This window comes from Mauremys reevesii, linkage group 6 (genome assembly GCF_016161935.1).
Source record: "Mauremys reevesii isolate NIE-2019 linkage group 6, ASM1616193v1, whole genome shotgun sequence".
NCBI classification, from domain to species: Eukaryota; Metazoa; Chordata; order Testudines; family Geoemydidae; genus Mauremys; species Mauremys reevesii.
Genome location: NC_052628.1, coordinates 90,042,115 through 90,066,411, shown reverse-complemented (window position 1 = coordinate 90,066,411; position 24,297 = coordinate 90,042,115). Strand labels below are relative to the sequence as shown.

Here is a 24,297-nt window from a genome sequence, read left to right as displayed (position 1 = left end):
TTCTTTACCCATGGAATTTTTTCCAAGGTGAACAATGATAAACAAATTCTGGCAGAATGAAATTTCCCCTATCAAGATAGAAGACTCCATTTTGATCACCAGCTCTGGAACTTTTATCTATAGAGATACCGAACTTCCCCATCTTTGGGCTAGAAATAAGTTAACTATTTTTTTCCCCTAAGGAAAGATGCCTGATCACTGGAGTGTGTCCTAGCAGGCAATCCTGCATTCCTTTCATACCTGCACAATTTGCTTTGACTCTGGCTGGAATCTGGGGTGAGTTCTAAAGGGAGATCACTGGCCAATAGCTGTTTCTTGATACTGCAGGATCCTTCCCAGAATCAAAGTGTTCCAAGAAGAGTTGTGGTGGCAGCAGACGGGAACTAATATTTAAACACTTCCCCTTGTTTGTAACTACAGGGCTAACAAGTCATCTCTTCCTGATCCCTCTGCTAAATATCTTCACGTTATACTGTACTAGCATAGTATTATGGCTACTCCATAAATCAGAGGATTATGTCACAAATGCTTGAAATGAAGTGGAGAGAAAATATCATGTGATCTTCACTTGAAATAGAAGATAACATCTTTTCAGTAATATTTGTGGTCCTGATCATTATCCTCTCAAGGAAAACACCAATTGACTTCAATAAGTGCAGTAGAATCCCTGCTAAATTATCCCAGAATAAGGAGCGAGGGTTAAACGGGAGGTCAGTCTATTATAATCTTCTTTTGAACAATATACTGAATGAAAAAAAAAATCAACCCAACCCACTCTACATTATGACAAGTTAAGGTTGCACAGTTAAAGAATTAAAATGAATGCAAGATGCATGCCTTAATTCCCAAGGAGGCTTAGAAAACCTCAGCCAGGATTCTTTGAGTAGTAGTAGCATTCATCTTTATATGTACATTTTCTTCTCGTGCCTCCATCCTCCCCAACAGACAGATCCAGATGCTTAATACCTCAGTTTGATCCCAATTTATGCAGAGTATGTTGCAAGATCAGGCACTTAAAGTGAATGTTAATGACATAAAATGTCTACCGAAAAATAGGGGTTGTGTAGTACATCAAGCCAATTGGGGTCCTAACCTTCGCAATCCCTTTTCTTTTTGTTTCCACATAAGAGCAGGAGAGGCAGGAGTGAAGTGGCCCATAAAGCTGGATACATGGAAAGGACACCAAACAGTCTGTGAATAAATCTCATTTAAATACAGTGGCACCTTGTTGCCTTACTTGGAAGCAAGAGTAAAAAGGGGGTATCACTAGCTGCTTCTGACAAGGTCATATGGGCAAAGGTAGAAGGGTGCAGGGGATTGACAGGGGCTGAGAAAGGGAGACACAGAATAGAGCAACTTTTCCCTACCTTCTCCAATTCTTGGCATAAGACCTTAGCTACAGCAACCTCAGGCCAGCTGATGGCAGGCCGGCAAAATCGCAGACCAGAGGAGCTGAGTACAATCACCCCAGAGAATGTAGATCCAGTCCAAGAGGGGTGGAGGAATATGGAAATAACTGCAAGTGGCTTAGATCAGGCTGCACAAGCCACTTTACTGAATCTGGTGGTCCCTGCTGAAAAGTGCCTTCTGTGCCACTATTTCTGTGGAAGAAAGGGTGCATAATAAGATATGTGGGCAGCCAGCTGAGACAGATGGCATACAGGGTGGGCTGATTGGTTGACACTAGCTTAGTTGCTCTAGAGAGACAGACACAAATGATGAGGAGAGTCCCAATAGCAGAGAACTAAAAACAAGCAAGGTTAGGGAGAACAGAGAGCAGGAGCACAGGCTGCAGCTCCTGGCTGTGGAGGTAGGAGATGGGGGGAGATTGTACCTAAAAAACCTGAAAAGGTTGGTGCTATGCATAAAAACAAGATTCTGCTTAGTCCTGACTCTTCAGCTTCAGTGGGCCACCAGCACCCAGGACTGACAAATGGACAGAGACTCATAGAACTCATAGAATATCAGGGTTGGAAGGGACCTCAGGAGGTCATCTATCCAACCCCCTGCTCAAAGCAGGACCAATCCCCAGATAGATTTTTGCCCCAGACACATTTAAGAATTGATGTAATTGTAGAGGTTAATTCTGTTATCTTCTCAGTAATCAGATTCAATCTAGTTGAAGTTGTATATGTAACTGGGCTCTGTGAAAAGAGGCATCTGAATAGGTAGGAGCTTCTCCTGCTAATATCTTGGATTTTTGTGGCTACTCTCCCCCTTCAAAGAAGGGAAAGGATGACAGCGTAGTACAGGGAATGGACAGGGCACCCATCGGTTGACCTGTTCCTCAGGGACTGCTGTCTGAAATAATATTGTATGTGCTTTTTGTTTGAACCCATATAGGTTTTTCCCAAACTGGAAAATGAATGATCCAGAATTGGGCAATTCAAGAACACTGATTGGCTCTGAAGGTATCAGTGTCTTCCTCAACCAGATGGAGTGTCTTTATAACATAAGGTAGCTGAAGGCAAAGAAAGCAAAGGGTGAAAACCAAGGCTCCAAGGAATATAAGGGAAAAATGTGGTCAATACTGTATACATCTTCTATTTCATTTGCACAATCAGGCACATCCCACTTAAATATTTGTATCATTCCATAAACTGAATCACAGGCAATCTCCCAACTAAGTATTTAAAAAAAAAAGTGTCCTCTACTGATGCCTCAGTTTGGTAAATACCATCTAAAAATGCAAATTGCACTGTCAATTTTCTCTACTGTCGAACAAAAATGTACACTCACATCAAATCTATCAATCCATTCCACTAATAACTCAGATGTGATCCAGTCAGATGCCACTTGCTGCCCACCAACAGGAAGCAGCAGCAGTTTAACTTCAGTTTAACTAAAGCAAGGTAAGAAAAAGTGTACCAAATATAAACAGTTCATAATCGGAAACTTAATATTTTATATTTTGTAGAAGGGATTTAGCAAAAGGGAACATGTCAGAGCTGATTACATCCCAACTGAAGCTACAAGGAGCTCTTACAAGACACACATTCTTCCATACTATCCTGAGTCAAACCAGATGAAGGCTACTGTGAAAGATTAATAAGCAATGCTTTCCTTACTGTACTTAATTCCTTGGAAATGAACTGTATTTCCTTAAAAATATTGTATTCCATTATACACAGAGAGAAGACATTTGTTTATCATCATAGAGCTGCTTCTCTCAACGGATAGTCTATTTTGTTTTTAACTGAGCATTAACACCTAACTTTCATTCTAAAATGAATGTAGTGTTCATGAAAGATGCCACATCCACAGTATTGAAAACTGAAATCCTATTTGTCCACAGGCAGATATAGCACAGGAAAATGCAGCACAAATTTCCCTATGGTGGCCATTCAATGTATTTTAATACTGACGTACAGGATGTATTTATTCAGGTCAGAGAGATGTTAAATTTCTATATCCATTCAGTCTCTGGACTTTGTGGCTCTCTGACAGTTTTGGCAACCTGTGAAGATAGTTGGGGGATACGAACAGCTGTCCATTAGGAAGTGGACTGAGATCACCAATTTGTTCCACATATACCACTGAACAACTGTCAGCCACCAAAACTTCCATATCTCATTACAAATCCTCTGAACTATCCAGTCTCAGAATTTGTCTTGGGGGAAATCAGATAAAAAGAATTGCATGGAATTTGAAAACAGATACAGTATAACAAGAATGGTAACATTTTAGACTTACCAAAAGTCTTAATGCTCACTGCTAGGAAATTCAATGAACACTTTTCTTTACTGATAAAAAGAAGCATGTTGTTTTTGGAGTTTGAAGCATGAAAGTTTCCATTTCATTACTCTGTGAAAATCACAGAAGCTTTAACATTCATCCAAGCATCAATGATGCACTAAAGCAAAACCCTCAATTCTACAGACTATTTATTGGATGAGAAGTAACCTTTTGAAAATTAACAACCATTTTTAACATACTCCCATCTACACGTATTTTCTTTTGCATATTTATCTGCCCAATTATATTTTATAAATCCCACTGAAACTAATAAGTATATTTCTTCTTAGGAGTCATACAAAGCTGGAGGAAGAATTTAATTTTGTGAAGATCATAGATAAAAACCTTATTTTAAGTTCCCCTCACAGCAACAATATGCACTGCCAGAAAAAAAAAAATAGTAGTCATACAATCTCACAAAAAAAGGGAAGAAATTGCAGTGGACATCTTGGATAATACAACAGAAAATGCCCTGTATAGAAGAATTCAATACTGACAGGGTCACAGCCTTGAAGATCTAAGAGGTCATTTACAGATCTCAACTCTATGAAAATGTGATTGATGGTGTAGTTATGTATATGTCGATATTATCCTTTACCTAACTTTGTACATCTGTCATTAAGGTATTTTTAGTTTTACTTATACAATCATTTTAAAGCTATTTGAAAAGGTGACTGATCATCTTTACTTTAGATCTAAAAAAGGTACGAAAGAGAAAGGTAATATGGAGCTAAACAACATGATTACCTGACTCTCTCTTTACTATGATTGCCTCACTGGGAATAATCAATGATGTTTTTTAATTATTTTTTTATTAAAAGAACCAACAGGATGGAGCAGTAGCCTCAGAATTGTTTTGGGAAGCTCTAAATTTCTCTATTGTGTGTGCACCAGATAGCCTCAATCATAATACTACATGACCCATACACAAACATCAGAAAAAAAACAACTTATCCTTAACTATTTCTATGAATATATATATTATTATTACATCATTTAAACACATGCCAAAATTTTAGAAACATGAATTTACTCTATTTTATTCTGTAACATAAATGCAAATATTTAAACAATAGATGATTTGGAATTCATAACAGGAGTAATGTCAAATTCAGAGTTTAACAATTGTATAAATTGCAAGAGCAAAATGAAGCTACTGTACTGCATGTCATCCATTATTATAAAAGTTTGCAGTGCTAAGGACAGATTTTTCTTCTTCTTTGTGGTGTGATGTCAACTGTTTTCCTGTTTCTCTGTCATGGTAGCTATAAATACTTGTTTAAGGATATCCTTATCCAAGTTCCTGCCTGTAAACAGACAAAAATTCATATTTTCCAGCATATCACAAAATAATCCATACATAAATGAAAACCGACAAGTATACAAACACCTATTACATACTAATGAGTTAAAACACGGGCTTATTATAATGACCGTAAGTAGCAACTTTAAGCTATAGATTTCCAAATAGGCTACAATAAGTATAAAATAAGAGAAATGGGGAAGAAATGCTGGATTAGTCTTCATTAAAACTGCAGAGTCAACCTGGAGTTTAGATAAAAAACAACTAAAAATCCTAAGAGGTGTGTAGTTTCAACATTAATTATGAACATTTCTGAAAGAAAACATGAGATCAGCCTTTAATATTACATACACCTAAAAGGTAATAACACCTTTTCCTTATGGAGACTTATCAAATCTTTTATTGTAATAAATTCCCACAAGCATGTTTTTAATCCTAGATTTTTTTTAAGTTACATATACAACTCTACCCCGCTATAACGTGACCCCATATAACATGGGTTTGCGTATAGCACAGTAGCAGCGGGGCTCTGGTGGCGCTTTAAAGGGTCCGGGGCTCCGGCTGCTGCGGGGAGCCCCAGGCCCTTTAAATCTCGCTGGAGTCCTGCCGCCTCACCCCAATATAACAGGGTTTCAGCTATAACATGGTAGGGATTTCTGGCTCCCCACAACCGCGTTATAGTGGGGTAGAGGTGTATATATAGGCTTGGAAGGATTAGATTTTTAAATCGGTAAATGGTCAGTAAACATCAATGTCACTGTACACTCAAAAAACAAAATATTTCCATCAATCACAATTTATACATAGGCCAAAAAAAAAAAGTGCCACTTGAGAACTTAAGAGTTTGATTTAAGGATATTTACTTGGGTACACTTTGACAGGTGATGTTGACAATTTGCGTTTTAACTGCTATGAAGCTTTAACTTTTTGAATATCATTGTCTTCTACTGTCATTAAATACTGTCTGACCCCCTTATCTCCATAATGTCCCATAATTGTGAAAATTTAAAATTGATAAAAACTGAAAAAGGCTTAAAACCCATAATTTTGTGCCACTATGAAAATGTAAATAATTATTAAAAATGCTTAAAAATAAACTCATTATCCATCAAAATTATAAAAAACAGAATTCTACTAATCCTACATATATAATAAATAAAACATACATACACATATTTTAATTACACACACTCCATATATACATACAATTTATGGACAGTTGTATTTTATTTACTTTGTTTTACCCGTTGAAGAATTATAGTCTGACTTTGGTCAGCTGTTTCTCACAACAGGCAAAACTAAGAAACGTGTAATTTCCTCTTACCTATTAGAACCAATCTGTTTGTTCTTTCATCATCCTCTTTCCAGCTTACCACGGTGTCTTCTAGATCATACAGTTCATGGACACCTTGGACAATCACCTGGTGAGATTTGTCTTTAATAGATACCAACCCCTGATCAGGAGGACAGTTATTGTTAGTATCACAATAGAGCCTAGAGCAGTGGTTCTCAAACTTTTGTATTGGTGACCCCTTTCACGTAGCAAGTCTCTGAGTGTGACCCCCCCTTATAAATTAAAAACACATTTTTATATATTTAACATCATTATAAATGCTGGAGGCAAAGTGTGGTTTGGGGTGGAGGCTGACAGTTCGCGATCCCCCATGTAATAACCTCACGACCCCCCGAGAGGTCCCGACCCCCAGTTTGAGAACCTGGAGGCTGCAATCTGAATAGGAACCACATTGTGCTAGGCACTGTACAAACAGAATACAATAATTTGAATACAAGACAACACAACCCATAGGCTTAACAAATAAGAGGAGAAAGAACAGATGAGAGAAATGCTGGTCAGATTATATTACATAGTCTAGCTAATTTATTTATTTAATAGAATGTATGTGTGAATGAGAACACCACACCGTTGCCTATCACAGTAGGTAGACAGTACAACACACGGTTTTCTGGTTATAGATAATTATGATTAAGTTGTTGACGCCCTTAGCTTTTTTACTATTCTAAAACAAAAAGATATATGAATGTGTGTGACTGTCAACATTTTAAAAAGGCTCAGCAGCATAATGAAGTGATTAGAGCCAACACAAAGAGACCAGCAACTAAGTGCCAAAAACTCCCGTTGGAAAGATCCATTAACACTTCATAGAAAACCTTGTAAAACTTTCTAGTTACACACAATTCTGATTATCTAATACATTCTGTATCTCTTCAGGAGGATGGGAGAGGTTTTAATTTAATTTTTTTTATTTACACACACACACACACACACACACACACACAGTCATTTGCATTAAAGTAGGATCTTGTCAGTCAGTTCCTTTCTGCTTATTCTTCATCTGAAATCCTGAAGTCCTAATCCTCTGTTTGACAAATTAACTGGTGTTAAGATGACTGTAGTGTCAAACAGGATTATAACTTAAAGTGGGACATAAGCAAAAAAAGACAAAACTGTGCCACCCATCCTACAACTGACTGGGACACATCTGCATGGAGCCCCATGTATTTCAGTGAGGTTTAGTGCACAGACAGTCGCAGGACAGAGGCCTACCTTATAAATTTTGCTTTGATTCAAGTGCTCAGTATAGTAAAATGTGGGGAAAATGCAGAACATATATTGATACATATCAACATTATTTCCTCCCAGACTATATTTTCCAAGCAATATCAGTGGGTTTTTAAATTTTAGGGAGGAGGAGGAGGATTGAAGACAAACAAAAGTGCCCTGATTTTCTTGTAGCAGGACCACACACATATATAACCACTACTGAAAGTTCAAGTAAAAATAATTATGTCACTCAACTGTGCACCATTGCAAATGCTGTTCTCATTAAGCAATAATAAACCTGAGCACATTTTTTCTCTTTACTGTACTCTATTAAAGCACTGACAGAGTTTTGAATGTCCATATTTTCTGTATCACCTTTTTAACTGTTTGTTTGTAGGGGAGTAGGTAATATAAACTCTTTGCAAATACAGGACAATATTTTCCTGAGAAATTTCACTTATTATTTGCATATCCATTGATTGCTTCTTTAAAAATATCATAATCTCAGGTTCGTAGAGAATGTTAAGTGTTGACTTTGACACGTCTCCCCTTCCCGAATTGTATGGTGCATTTAAATTTCTGCAAGTTATGTTGAGAAGTATAATTACAACCCTAGGCAGATTTCCAAGTGAATTGGCCATTTTGGGTGTGGGTGGGATGGGATCTTTCAGAGGAATGACAACACACAGAAGTAAGATTTCAAGGACTATACAACATTAAAGAGCTGGCAACAAGGGCTTCTGCAAAGAAAACTCAACATTTATACAACTGATCATCATGGAGTAGCTTGTGACTAGCCCTACAGTAGCAATACAGGGGAATAAGGATTCTCCCACCCTTGCACAGTGGGCTGACCGTAATTCCAGGCTTGGAGCTTGGGGCTTCCTCCCACTAAATCCAGAGCAAGTGGGCTGAGAATAAAGGGAACAATGTATGGGTCTCCTCCCCCTATATGCTGGCCAGCAGAGCTCGCTAGCCACGTGGGAGGAGTGAAGCGGTGGGAAAGAACTGAATCCTGAAAATCAAGTTATTACTGCTTTTCCCCTAGCTCAAATGAAGTGATCCAGGAATGGGGCAACTATGAACATTCAAGGATGTAGCTAGACTGTTTTATCCTTAACAGGAGTAAGGGAGTTAAAAAACAGAAGTTTTTTTATAATAAGTTAGGTAAATTTAAAAGCTGAACCTTGAGTCTTATGACCTCCATGGGACGACCAGCCTTGTCTTTAACACTCCTCTCCCACAGAAGATTCTACAAATAGGAATATGTTTTAAAAAACAGAAGCTTTACACAAGTGATAATTTTCTCAAGTGGTGCAGCTCACATTTTTCAGGTAAGTTATGCAGCACTCACCTGAATAAATTCATTTAGATTTTCTTCAGTTATGTTTCCTAATATTTCAAATGTAATCGTAACAATACTCTGCAAATAGAAAAATCTAAATATTAATATTCAGTTATTCTAAATTAATTAGAGACAAATAAACTAAACAGTTCAATACCTTATTTAAAACAAATGTTTGTGCACTTAACAGTATAAATCAGGAATTGTAACAAAACCCCCCAAAGGAAAAAATATCTACACTACTGGTTCTACTCTAATATAGTATATTACTCTGGTCAATTCAGTTGTTTTTATAATGTCAGTTTAAGGAATATATGATTCCCTACAGTCAATACATTTGGGTATTTTGATGCCATAACATTTCATATTGTAGAACTCTTTGCACTAATTGATATTTAGTCCTTATCAACAATTGTTAATATGACTAGGCTGTTAATACTGGTATCTTTTAAAGGTGTTTAAAAACGTTATTTCCCCCCCTTAGCTATTTTTTTTGGTATCTTCATAGTTGTTCCCATTCACCAGCACAGTTTCACTGGGCTGATACACACGTGTCACAATAAGGGGGTTCTCTTTTAATGCACCAGACTTTATCCTGTCATTGCTGTACACTTTTTATGCTATGAAAAAATAAAGATTTATAAATAGATCCCTAAATAAAAACACAAAATGCTGTATTTTACCCAAAAGTGAACAGCAGATTATTTCTTAGAGCCTGATCATAGACAAGGGAAAAAAAAGAATCCATGTGCTAATGTCCCGTTTAGAACTGCTGAAATTAATTTCAAAATACATTAAGAACCATATTTTACTTAAAGTTCAACATACAAAATTACCATCTCAGTGGGGTGAGATAAGGTGGGTGAGGTGATATTTTGTATGGGACCATCTTTTGTTGGTGAGAGAGACAAGCTTTCAAGCTTACACAGAGCTTACTTGAAAGCTTGTCTCTCTCACTAACAGAAGTTGGTCTAATAAAATATATTACCTCACCCACCTTGTCTCTCCAACTGGTCATAATATTTGGAGAAAAATAAAATGATTAAAGCAGCAATTCTATGAGTTTACTCAATGACAGAGTAATTCACAAAATAAAATACAATAAATAAACCAACCCTCAAAAGAGGGGCCGATCCAAGTCTATTATGCTTCACACATATTGCAGCTATCCTTCTATCAACAATCGACATGAAGTCAATAAGCACCCTTTCTCCTCCAGAAGAACTTGTAGCCAACTGTGAGAAAACTTCCTGCTCTCATTTACCCCTCATACATCTCAATAGTTGTTGTTTTTTTATAAACCATTGTTAAACAATGAACTCATACTGCTTCCTAGTGGGAAATGGGCTGCTGGTTAAAAAGTACCACACTACATAAACAATAATCACTTCCTTAATAATATCAAGTTGCTACCTCCCACATAAAAGTCAGGAAGTATTACACTTCATCTCTTTCCACTAGGTATTCATTTAGGTTTTTATACAATTGTATTTTAAGAGAGACTTAACACATAGATTAGTATGAACATGAATCTGAATTATGAGAAAAATTTTGAACTCACTCTTAGGCAGTGGCCACAAAAATCAAATCTAAGTATAATGTAACTTAAGTTTAAGTATTAATTATCCATCACTCTCTGCTGAACAATTTTAATTATGGATGTGTCGATAGCAACTCCAATAATCAAGGTCACATTGAGATTTGAGCTAAAGCAGTGGTTCCCAATCTTTTTTCTGCAAAGGAGCCCTTTGGCATCTGACTAAATTTCTAAGGCCCCTTTCATTTTTACATTTAGTTTCCTGTTGCAGTTATTGTATTAGTTAGGTTACTTTATTATTAAAACAACACTCACAAAGGAACCAAAAGTAAACAGTCTGCAATTATAACAAGTTTATTTATTATAGCAACCATTAAACTGTATATCAAAGTATAGGTAGGTATCAAAGAACATTATGGAAATACAGTCATCAAACATGGTATGACAATTAAGAAATCATAGGTACTGATATAAAATATAACTATGGTAGTTTTGTTAAAAAACTCATTTAAATTTAAAACTGAAATAAAAGAAACGTATTGTGTTACTCGGTGTGATGGAGTGGGCCCACCTTTGTGAACACAATCTTGATATATTTTGCACAATATTTGAAAGTTTCAGCCTAAAGATCTTGCTTTGTATCTATATCTTGATTTTAATGAGATGAGTGCTGAGAAATCACTTTCATGCAAATGCAGCAAAGAGAGTCTTGTGGCACCTTATAGACTAACAGACGTTTGGGAGCATGAGCTTTCGTGGGTGAATACCTACTTCGTCGGATCCATGCAAATGAGTAACAGCAAATGGAATTAAAAAAACACCACAGCTCTGTTTGACAGCGTTGGATACTTTGACTTCCGTTGCAGCCAAAACTGGATCAATGAATGCTTTGTAAAGTCCATCTTCAAATCTCCATCACACAACAATTCCATTAGTTCCTCCTGTCTTCAATATTCAAATCCTTTGATGGTTTTGCTTTTATAGCAAAGAGGTGTTGAATCCAATTGTTGGCTTCTTCACAGGAAAATATCATCATTCTTCACAGGAAAATATTCTTGGAAATTGCCCTTGAGGTTTATCAAATGCCAAAAAATGTTATGTTTTGCATTTTTCACCTAACATAAATCTAAAAGATAATCAGAATTGTCATTTGTCACACAACACCACAACTGAAGCTTTATCATTGTTTCTCCTTAGTCTTGATCATCAAACATGGTTATTGATATTCCTTCCCTGGAGACCTAAATTCAGTTAAACTAACGGAGAAAATATGTCCTTCAAGTATGCCAGCTGTGACTGTCTAAAAGGTGCAATTTGTCTCTCTGAAAATTCAAAAGGATAATCCATGGAAAATTACGTCTCTGAACAAACAGGCCAATATCTTCCCTCAGGGGAGAACCAATGGACTTCGGTTTGTAGAAGTAATGAAGAGTGTTCACTTCCCAGGTTACTGCAGAGTGCTAAATATGTACAAATTCATAGTACATGACAAAAAAAAAATCATGATTTTATCATTTAACACTGCCTTTAATTCTGCTGATTTTTTTGCCCCCAATGATTCACATCATATGCTAGAATGGTACCACTGCATTTTTGGTGACACGTGACATACTCGAGTGACAATTCCACTCAATATACACCCACCATAGCTTGAGCTTCATCAGTACACAGACCAACACAACGCTTCCGTAATAAAAAAAAGTTATTCAAAAAATATCTTCTGCTGTTATGCATGTGGGCAAAGGGTGATGACAAATCAAGTCTTCAGCCACCTCATCAAAAATATACCAAACATATGCAAGAAGGTTAGCAACATCTGTTGATTTGTTGATTTGCAAGGCAATATACAGACTCAACTGCAAGCGTAACACCAGTTTTTCCACATTATCACTCATATTCTGCTAGATATTGTATTGTTCAACAGGGGAATAATCTCTAATTGCTTTCCTTGCTTCTCTCCTAGCATTATGTTTAACATGTCCTTCACTGCTGGAAGAATCAGTTCTTCAGCAATTATGTGTGGTTTTCCAACTTTAGCAATTCTATAGCTAACTTTATATGAAACTTCAAGAGCTTTATGACTGACATGGTTTGTGTTAATAACACGCTGTTTTCCAGCCTATAAGTCGCTTAATGTTTGTTTGAAAAATTCTACAGGCTAATCTATGTACAGAACATGTTTTGTAACTAAATGTCAGCAGAGTTTGGCTAGTTTTAAACACTAATTAGAAACCATTTTGTAACACAAAAAACTGTGTGGCAACTATATATCTTCGTCTATGACACAGGTAAAGCCAAATGTAATGTAAAGCTCATCATACTTTCTCCTCTTCTTTGTTCTTTCATAAAGTTTGTCACCTTCCATATTTTCACATTTCACACCAGTGACATGTGTCAATGATGTTTCCTTATTACTAGTTACACTTCTGTTGTCACTTTGATCCTCGTTGATTTCATGTTTGTTCAATAGCAGATATCTTTTTTCTTCTTATTGGTTCCGTTTTTTAACACTTGTCCATTTTTGTAACAAAACAGTTATTTTCATTTTAACTAACATTATTTTCAGTAAGCTTAGCTATGGAGTGGTTTAAAGCCTCCGAAAATACACATATATACTAATATACAGAGTTTAGTTTAGTGGTCTCAGGATTCCCTGAAAACCTATACATGTCACTTTATCTGTATTTCTGTTTCCCCTAAATGGGGCTATTACTTTCTGAGGTTTCAAGTATCAGAGGGGTAGCCGTGTTAGTCTGGTTCTGTAGAAGCAGCAAAGAATCCTGTGGCACCTTATAGACTAACAGACGTTTTTGCAGCATGAGCTTTCGTGGGTGAATACCCACTTCTTCGTATTCACCCACGAAAGCTCATGCTGCAAAACGTCTGTTAGTCTATAAGGTGCCACAGGATTCTTTGCTGCTTCTGAGGTTTGTGAGTCTTGAAATGCATAGCAGAAAGAGTACTTCTAAATGCTCACAGGGGGGTTTAGTCCTGAATGTGCAAGAATTGGTACTACCGGAATGCCCCACCAGCATGACCTCCCATACATTGTGCATATGACATCACAGTGTGTGGAGAACGCCATTTTGTTCTCACAGTGGCATCATCTGTGCAGCAAAAGTGCTGGAACGCAGTTTCAGTGAGTTCTGACCCAGGCTCAAGGGATGGACCCCCACATAACCCATGGCGGACCCCACTTTGGGAACCGCTGAGTTAAAGTATTAAAGTCCCACTATTTCTCATTTTAATATTTTGAGTTTAGTTTCCAGGTTTAAGACAACTGGGTGGTGTCAAAATGCGACTAACTTTGCTGATCTCCCTTTTTAAAATTTAGGCCCAGTATAACCTTTCTGCAGAACTACCAGAGTCCACAAACTTCTCTCTCACTCACACACAGACACATGCTCTAACATATTCGCAAAAAGCACTTTGTTTAACTTGCAAAAACAACTATTCCTCTAGTTCATCACAGTGTTTTAATAACCACCAATGGAACAGTGCACCCAACACCTATTTCAACTATGTGATATAACCTCTTTGGTTCCGTTAACAGGCTGCCTCCATTTCACACAGCTATTGCCTTTATGCCTCCCCTACAACCTGCCACTACTCTAATTTTCAGAACTTCTGGGGAAATGCTAAAGTTCACCAGTGAAAGTCCTGGTCTGACCAATCTTCCATGGTTTCATGGAACATGGCTTCCTCTGTGGTGAGCCATGGAAAATTAGACAGAAAAACTGCTTCAATAACAGAGGCAAGAGCTCTGCAAGGTTCCCCACTCCCTCTTAATACAATACACCGAATAACCAAAAAAGACGGTCTAATCAGACTCTCAGAACAAATGTGTAACAAGATGACCTGTTGCAGACACAGGAAAAAGAATGGGTAACACAATAATTCAGAACAGAATATAATCAAAATATTTTGAAATCTGTGGACAGCAGAAGGGGATAGCAATAGTTTTATTAGAAAGATTTCTAGACTCTTGAAGTGATCATAAATAAGGGAGCTGTCTTTCATCAGGAGAGTGATGAACCCCCAACAGTCAAAAGGGCCGCCACAGCCACCTAGCATGAAAACCCTCATCCCTGCAGCCAGCTCTCATCCCATGGTTGCTTCCCCCTCCTCCCTTTAAATATATTTTCATGAAGTCCAAGTTGGGCCCTTCCATCTCCACCTGCTGGGATTGTGGCCTCAGGTGAGGGAAGTGGCATGGAGTTTATGTGAGCCTTCTCTCATGCCCTGACATACAGCTACCGAGCACAAAGCAAGTATTTTTTGCCTTTTATGCACTACCCTACATTTCGATCAGCCCAGATCGCGAGATATGCAGACAACAGAGATCTGAATAAGGCTCTTTATATTAACCTGAAACATTTCTAAAACACTTTCTTAAACCATTTATACAATTTGTTTATTTACTGTATTTCACTCAGCTTAGAGAGAAAAATTGAATATTGGTTTTAGTTTCCAATAATCCATTTCACTCTCTGGTTCTCCAGAACTAGCACAATGTTGTTCTGTTGAAGTTTGCAACTATTCCGGGAAATGTTTATATCAAAGATTTTCATTATATTAAAAAATATTTAAAAAACTGTTGTAAATTACAGGTTTTAGAAAGTTCCTTTCCCTCATTTCATCTAGCAGTGGTTGCCATTAAAGCACTGACTGCCAACAGTTACTAAACAGACCAGTTAACTTTATGCTTAGGTTTAGGAAACTTGGTAATTGTATCTGTTGGCAAATAATAACTTAATACAAATTATAACTTAATATAATTCAATTAACTTGACAGTGCCCCTTTAAAATGTGTCTGTCACCCATATTACAGCTTATATTAGTTCAAAGTTTTTTGTTTTTATTTGAAGGTTACTTTAAAAAACCCTGGATAGTTTTGAATTGCTCACTGAAGACAAATTTGAGAAAGCATTCTCATTCAGTGTCTAATGAAGCATTCATATGTTAAAATCACAACTTCCACCACAATGTATTTACCCTCTCCCCCACCACCCTCACCAGTGCTTTCATTGTTCATTTACATTGCATGTTTGGGTTCTAAATAAAGTGTCAAACTACATACGGAGGAAGTCCCACTCTCCCCCTTTTAAGCAGCAAAACAAAATTAGTGCTCTTGAAATGAAAAGAGCAATTTAGAGTGTGCTTAGCTCAGAACCCTATTATATTTTATATGATCTTACTTGGATGTCTCCATGATATCCACAAGATTCTCTGGGGAACATGTCCACATACTCAACAAACAAAAAATTCTCAGCTTTCACTCTTCTCTGTGACTTCACACTGCAAGCTACTTTTGCCCTGTATAGCACCAAGCACATTGTCAGTGCTTATCAACATTACACATAGGTCTATTTCTGTAACAGTGATAAACTGGGCTTCTCCCCCGTGCCCCTCAATTTGATTTTTAGTTTAGGAATGTTTAAGAAAGAAAACAACACTATATTTTCCATTAATCAAGTAAAAGAAAAATTTAAGACAGTGGTTCTCAAACTGGGATCGGGACCCCTCAAGGGGTCTCAAGAATATTACATGGGGGGTCGCGAGCTGTCAGCCTCCACCCAAACCCCGCTTTGCCTCCAGCATTTATAATAGTGTTAAATATATAAATAGTGTTTTTAATTTATAGGGGGGGGGTTGCAATCAGAAGCTTGCTATGTGAAAGGGGTCACCAGTACAAAAGTTTGAGAACCACTGATCTAAGAGGTTATAATGAACCACTTCCTATTGTTAAAAATGCAACAATGACAATTCTAACTGTGTACTAGACAGAGGGTCAAATTCTGCCCTGACTTACACGCCAAAAAGTAAAGCCTTGATCCTACAAACTCTATATGTGCTTAATTTTACTAATGTGAATAGTCCATTAAGCACATGCTTAGTTTTACTACCATGAGCAATCCTATTAACTTCAATCGAAGTACTCATAATAGTTAAATAATCATGTACATAAGTGTTGGCAGGATGAAGACCTAAATTAGGGCAGATTCTAGTCCAGAGTTCTAAATGCACAATTATACAGTTTTTCCTTGTAAAACAAATTGCAAGCATCTATGTAAGAAAATTTACACATATTGGGCTAATATGTCAGCTGTAACCAAGATTCTAAATGTATACGTGCAGAACTTGGTGCCCAACTACCCCAATTTATACACCCAAATAATGTTTGGGTGCACAAAATACGCATGTGAAAAATAATTACTACAAACCTAGGGCCCAGTCCTGCACATGAGTAATTTTATTCATGAGTCATTTATTTCAATGAGGCTACTCATGTGAGTAAAGTTATTTACATGATTGCAAGCCACTTTTGAAAATATGGCCCACTGTATATATTTAGTTCAATATAATAAAGCACATCCATGCAGAACAATGCATGTATTCAAATTATTCCTTAATACATTATCACTTAGTTAATACCCACTATAGATCATTTGATTAGTATGCAATGCCTAACATGCAGCAATTACTCCAATGGATTTGGTTAGAAAGTTTAATGTAGTAGGTTTAGAAGTTACCTTATCTAGGTGTGGGTGTGTAGTCTGCACATGCTGCAGCTTTTTCTGCAAACTGAAAACAAGTAAACTTGAACCTTCCATTGTCTTAGAGTACCAGAGTCAAACACTTAGCTACTTTGTGTTACTAAAGTATCGAAAGGACTACAAGAAATATATAAACATAAATGAAGCATTATCTAGTACAGATTGAATTTTACACTAACAAGTAGGACGAAATAGTAAAAATTATATTTAAAATATTGTCGTACTTAGTTTTACTTTGAGATATATATGCAATTCTACAGTAATGTGTACCTATAAAACTTATCTCAAAGTGTGTTTTGATCACATATACATAAACCCATACACACATTTTATATTTTATAATACATAGCAGCAGGCATGGAAATTACTTTAATTACAGCACACTGAACAGATGTGATGAGAGTCATATGAGAATCAGGGAGACCAGAGAAGAAAAGGTAGCAGTAATCTATGCAAAAGATGGCCAGAGTATGGTCAAGCATGCTGGAGAAGCAACAATTGAATGAAAGACAATTTTTTGAGATACAGCATAGAAAAAGCCAGGAAAAAAAAGTAACAGTCTTGCCATCACCATTCTGACTGAGAATTGGATCAGTGATCACTAATACAGATCATGTAAACAATGATTTGATGACATATACAGAATTTTTCCATAGGCAAAAAATACTTCCTCCATCAAGTGCCTTCTTTATACATCTTGGCTTTCCTAAATCTTATTTTAAGAAAAATATTGCCTATATATTTATATCTACCTACACTTTCAGAATGCTTCACGTGGGGTAGAGGGAAATTGTAAAAGGCACTGCTGTTACGCTGTGAGACAGAATGCAGATAAACATTTTCCAGCAGATTATGTCTTCAACAATTGTAGCATATATTCAACTACAGGGAGGCCAAGGACTTCAAAACAAAACATCTGCAAGGTTTTAAGAACAGTGAGGGGTAAATAGGTAAGAGTGAGTTTAAAAGAGGGGAGGGGGAAAGTTTGTGTGTAGACAAGCTGTTGGAGTGAATTAGTCACCCCAGGGGTCATGATAAGGAGGGTGTCAAGTTTAATCCTTCTCAGCTGGTTAATCTTTGAAGGATTTTCTCTGTTTTGAAACTATACAATACATCTAATGTAAAAGGAGGAATCAAATACCAATAATTCAATTTTACTTGTTTGTTTATAGCTATGAAATGATGTTTGGCAGTGATTAACGTCGTTTCCATAACCCAAACACAGTAAATGGAAAGGATCTTTTGATTACTTGATGACATTTGCTACTGTAAACAAAAACAAAAAGGGACAAAGACTAAAAAAGGGACTCATTCTTAAAATAAATCAAAGCATTAAACTACTATACAAGTTAAATTTATGCTCAAATGGCAAAATACGTGGAGAGTTTACATATCTTAGTTCTAACATATGCACAGACAGCTAGCAAAAAATACAGTTATTTCAAAACCATTATTATTTGCAACAAGTGTTCACTTTAATACGCTACAAATGCAATAAATCAACTCTCAGCCAACTTTTGTGTCAAAATGAAGGGCAAACTGAGTCATCCAAACAGTATCACTAAGAACACAAGGCAAAAAAATCAATGTAGTCCTTTCTCTACTTTAAATCATGTTTTTAAAGTTATTAGGGCATGGGGCAGGAGAAAGGACCTGTAGCATTTACTAAAACAAGATATACTACGTGCCAGCTCCCTTCCGGCTCTGCTAATCAAATTAATTCGTGTAGACGAGCCCTTCCTCATTCGTGGTACAACTTGTGGAGACCAGTCTTTTGCAAACTCCAGTGCCTTTTATTTCCCTGTGTGCATTTCCACCACCACCTATATACAGTTCTGTACATTTCAATACTACTCAGATAGCCACCTGGGGGATAGCTAGCTCCTGTAGCTAGGTGGGAACAGTGATCCCTAACTCCTCCCTTTCCTGTCCCCCTTTCCTGTTCCTTCCTGGTAGCTTTATAGGCCTCCTCCCCATAAAGCTCACAGGTGATTACCTTGCAGCCCTTTAATGAGCCATACCCTGCCAGCTCCAATTACTTCCCCTTAATGGGAGCTGAGCTAGCAGGAGTTGAGCTAACAGGGGCTGGTTCAGTGCCTCGTAGGCCAGCACCTTGTTACAATTCCTAACATGAGACACCCCTGTTACTTCAGTCCCAGTCCTTTCAAACACAGAATATCAAATTGTATGTTTTGTGGTGCAGGATAATCCAATAAGGACTAACGTGAGGCCACAACATAAATTTTTACTATGGCCAAAGACTCTACATTTGAACCTACATCTCCAGGAAAGATGGGTCAGAACAACCCCAAATTTGGGGGGGGTTCAAAATTTGAATTGGACTTTTGTGGCTCAGACTCATTTCTAACCTAACAGAGAAAAGGCTTATGCAGTAATTTACTGTGCTTAGAACCCTCAACGGTCTCTCACTTTAGATTTAAGTTTACCTGTAAAATCTATTCTCACTTGATTATAAATTATTTAAAAGGAGAAGTGCTGAATGGGGCAAAAAAGGTATAAGAAAACTATGTTAAATAAATAAAATATTTTTACACATCTTGCACTTTTGCTTTTCTTGTGTCATTTTTTGGTCTTCATCCACATTGTGTATTACAGGGGAAAGAGGTACAACTGTATTACTTGTCAACTCAGTGCATGAAAATAAAAACAAATGCTGATCACTCAGATGCATTACCAAATAACATGGCTTGTTAGAATTGTGACTTAAATGTCACAATTTTAATTGTAGAAGAAATATTCAAAATGAAGTACAGTATGATTTTAACACAGAGCCTTAGTTCGGGTTCAGGCTTATATCAGTAGTTTGAGTACACATTTTACTTTTCAAGAACGCTAGAGGTAAAAACACACTTTCAAACATTAGAAACTCAGGAAATTCAGAACGAATGTCTCAAATAAAGTAATCCATGCTCCCTCAACTCTGTCCCTGTACAAATGTCAGTTTACCATCACCTACTTTGCATGTAGTTTACCTAAAATGCACAACTCAGAAACTGGTTCTATGGTTTCATGCATATGTCTCCAATATAAAGTGTGGTTATTTGTCACTGTACACTTTTGTTCTTTGCGTGCAAGTGCTCTAATGTGTCTAATTATAGATTGTGTGCTTTACCAAAAAAAATACAAATGTAAGAACACAAAGAAAGCTGAAACACAGCGTAACTCAATGGGCTCAATTCTGAGCCCAGCTATGAACCTTCAAAGAGTAAATGGGTGTAAGGATCTACACCCTGCATGGAAGGAGAGCAGCTGCCAGTGGGCTGCTATTCCTCCCTTCCATGCAGGTGCAAGGAATGGACTGAATCCTGGCTTCCACCCCCACAAGATGCTGGCCAGCTGAGCAGTGGTGGAGAGAGAGTAAGCTGTGTCAGGAAAAGGACTCTTGCAGTTTTACTTCCTCAATGGAGTAAGCAAGGGCAGCTCTAGGGATTTTGCCGCCCCAAGCACAGCAGGCAGGCTGCCTCCGGTGGTTTGCCTGCGGAGGGTCCGCTGGTCCACCGGCTTCGGCGAACCTCCCAAAGCTGCAGGACCAGCGGACCCTCCGCAGGCAAGCTGCCGAAGGCAACCTGCTTGCTGCCCTCACGGCGCCGGCAGAGCGCCCCCCCCCACGGCTTGCCGCCCCAAGCACGCGCTTGGCATGCTGGGGCCTGGAGCCACCCCTGGGAACAAGTGGGTCGCAGGATCTTAATCATAACTCAGTATCACAGCTTGATCCCTGCCTTGTTCCTGGGGCAGCACAGGTATATGCTGTCTCTTACTTGGGCTGGGCTTCACTGCAAGATGCCAATCCGACCTTATGATTAAGGCTATGTTTTTTTTCCCACGGAGATCACAGAAGTCATGGAATCTATGACTTCAGACCTGGCCGCTGGGAGCTGCAGGGTCCCAACGCCTCCTGCAGTGGCAGGGAGCTGTGAGGTACCCCTGCCACCTGAGGTAGCAGTCCCTAAGCTAGTGGCCCCTAAGCTCTCAGCTGCCATGGGGAGCGGGAGTACCCTGCAGCTCCCAGCTGCCTCCCTGCTTCCACCACGTGAGGGTACCCCTGCAGCCCCCGGCCCACCCTATGGTGGCAGGAGGACCCTGCAGCTCCCCACTGCAGTGGTTGCAGGGGGTTTCCCGCAGCTCCCCGCCGCTGGGGAGGGTGAGGTAAGGGGATCCCGTAGCTTCCCTCTGTCACTGGTGACAGGGTGGGGACCCTGTAGCTCTCAGACCCCACAGGTGGTGGGGCCCCAGAACCCCCAGCAATCCCGCAGCTGCCCAGTCCCTACTCATTTTATCATGAATATTTTAAGTAAAAGTCAGGGACAGGTCACAGGCTTCCCTGAATTTTTCTTTATTGCCTGGGACCTGTGACTTTTTCTAAAAATATCCATGACAAAAATCTTAGCCTTAATTATATTCAGACAATCTAGTTAATTAAGACAACCTAATTGTGAGCACTGATAAAATAAAACTTTATTTTATGGATAGGTAAGGTAATATAGTCTGATTTTCTGTAGGCATTATTATGTGGGAGCAGAGTTAAAGTAGTTTGAGAGCCTTATTTGAGAAGTACTTGTAACACCTTAGAGACTAACATTTATTTGAGCATAAGCTTTTGTGGGCTAAAACCCAGTTCATCGGATGCATGCAGTGGAAAATACAGTAGGAAGATATATATATATATAGATATAGATATATATATAGATATAGATATAGATATACACACATATACACACACACACACACAGAACATGAAAAAATGGGTGTTGCCATACCAACTATAAAAAATGGTTACTCACCTTTCTGTAACTGTTGTTCTTCGAGATGTGTTGCTCATATCATATCCAGTTAGGTGTGTGCGCACGCCACGTGCACGGATGTCGGAAACTTTTTCCCTAGCAGATACCTATCGGGTCGGCTGGGGAAGCCCCCTGGAGTGGCGCCGATATGGTGCTCTATATAAGACCCAGACGGCCCAACCCCCCTTCAGTTCCTTCTTGCTGGCTACTCCAATAGAGGGGAAGGTGAGGGGAATGGAATAGATATGAGCAACATATCTTGAATAACAACTGTTACAGAAAGGCAAGTAACCGTTTTTTCTTCTTCGAGTGCTTGCTCATATCAATTCCACTTAGGTTACTCCCAAGCCTTACCTCGGAGGTGGAGTCAGAGTCAAGGAACCTCAGATTGAAGAACTGCCCTGCCAAAGGCCGCATCATCACAAGAACGCTGAACGATGGCGTAGTGCAGGCCTGCACAACTCGTAAAGCGGCGAGGGCCACATTCCTCCAAAGAAAACAGCTGAGGGCCGAAACCTCCCGGCCCCGCAGAAACACCCCGCCCCAGGGCCGCCCAGCCCTGCGGAAACAAACCCTCCTTCCCCAGCGCCGCCCCACCAAAACAGCTGTGGGCCAAAAAGGAAGATTGGGGGTGGGGAGGTGATATTTTATTTTAAATCAACCAGGGGCCCCCAGCTGAAGAGGTAGCTGGGAGCCCTCAGGGGCAAATTAAAGGGCCCGGGGCTCCGGCGGCTGGGGGAACCCAGCAGGGCCGGCTCTAGGTTTTTTGCTGCCCCAAGCAAAAAAAAAAAAATTTGGCTGCCCCCCGTCCCAGCCCTGAGCTCCCCCCTGTACCCCCATGCTGCCCCAGTCCTGGGCTCTCCCCCCACCCACACCCCCTGCCACCCCAGCACTGGGCTTCCCCCTTTCCTCCCCACCAGTGCCCGCCCCCCCCCCCACAGCTGCCCCAGCCCTGGGCTCCCCCCCACACCTCCTGCCACCCCAGCCCTGGGTCACTGGTAACTCACTCCCAGGGTGGGTCATTCAGCCGGAATTTTGGATGTGCACAAAACAGACAGGATTGGTTCCCATATAGTTACAGAGCTGCAGTAAAGTGGAACAATTTTCAACTTGTGTGATAGGAGAATATCTGGATGCATATTATAAGACTGTCCTCCATAAATGAGGAAAAGTTGAGGTGCCTTTATTATTCTTTTGTTCCACTCTTTCTTTCTATGGAGAATTTGCCAATGCAATATCACTGTCTTCCTTTCAAACAAACAAAAAGGCAATAGCTGTTGAAAATAGCAATTCCAGTCCTAATAAGCATTTCTTGCTCAATTTTATCCTACTTTTTCTACAGCAAGTTACAGTGGATCAGTATATTTGATTTGGGAGAAATGAAGTAACAGCTGCCCAAACTGAGCTTGAGCACTCCTGAATTTTGAGGTGCTCAAATCTGGAAGGCAGGTGCTGAGGGTGGGGGGGGCTGTCGGCTCTGTGGGGGAGCATGGCAGCAACGTGTCTGGAGCTGCTGGAGCCAGACACGCTGGACTGAGTGGCACGGTAAGGGGGCTAGAGGTTGGAGAAAGGGTAGGGGGTTCCGGGGGGCAGTCAAGGGACAGGGAGGTTGGATGGGGCGGAGGTTCGGGGGGGGCAGTCAGGGGACAGGTAGCAGTTGGATAGGCATGGGAGTCCCAGGGGTTCATCAGGGGACAGGTAGGGGGTGAGGTCCTGAGGGGAAGTCGTGGGGGATCTCAGGAGGGGGCAGTTGGGGTCAAGGAGAAAGGAGGTTTAGATAGGAGCAGGGGCGGCGCCAGGCCCCAGCATGCCAAGCTAGTGCTTGGGGCGGCATGCCGCAGGGGCGCTCTGCCGGTCGCTGGGAGGGCGGCAGGCGGCTCCGGTGGACCTCCCACAGGCGTGCCTGCGGAGGGTCCGCTGGTCCACCGGAGTTGCTGGACCAGCGGACCCTCCGCAGGCACGTCTGCGGGAGGTCCACCGGAGCCGCGGGACCGACGACCGGCAGAGTGCCCCCCGCGGCGTGCCGCCGTGCTTGGGGTGGCAAAATTGCTAGAGCTGCCCCTGGTTAAGAGCAGGGGTCTCAGGAGGGGGCAATTGAGGGACAAGGAGCAGCGGCATTTAGATAGGGGGTGGGGTCCTGGGAGAGGGGTATCAGGGGACAAGGACCAGCGGTGTTAGATGGGGGTGGAGGTCCTGGGGGGCAGTTAGGGCAGGGGTCCGTGGAGGGGGCAATCAGCGGCCGCGGCCAGGGATTCAAAGGGCTCTGGCCTGCCTGCAGCCGCGGGGAGCCCAGAGTCCTTTAAATCCCAGCCGCGGCCGGGAGTCAGAGGGCTCTGGGCTGCCCACGGCTGTGGGCAGCCCAGAGCCCTCTGACTCCCGGCGGCGGCTGAGATTCAAAGGACTCTGGGCTCCCTGCGGCTGCAGGCAGGCCAGAGCCCTTTGATTGCCCGCCGCC

General features: G+C 40.1%; 1 protein-coding gene across 1 annotated transcript in view; it reads right to left on the bottom strand.

The window, feature by feature from the left end:
- Window positions 1-3,871: 3,871 nt before the first annotated feature.
- CBWD3 (COBW domain containing 3) overlaps window positions 3,872-24,297 on the bottom strand; it is a 55,990-nt gene continuing 35,564 nt past the window's right edge. The window contains 6 exon segments of the mRNA XM_039544072.1: window positions 3,872-4,987; window positions 4,990-5,042; window positions 6,363-6,492; window positions 8,788-8,853; window positions 8,956-9,024; window positions 17,017-17,068. Coding sequence (XP_039400006.1) covers window positions 4,904-4,987; window positions 4,990-5,042; window positions 6,363-6,492; window positions 8,788-8,853; window positions 8,956-9,024; window positions 17,017-17,068 — 454 coding nt within the window. The 3' untranslated portion in view covers window positions 3,872-4,903.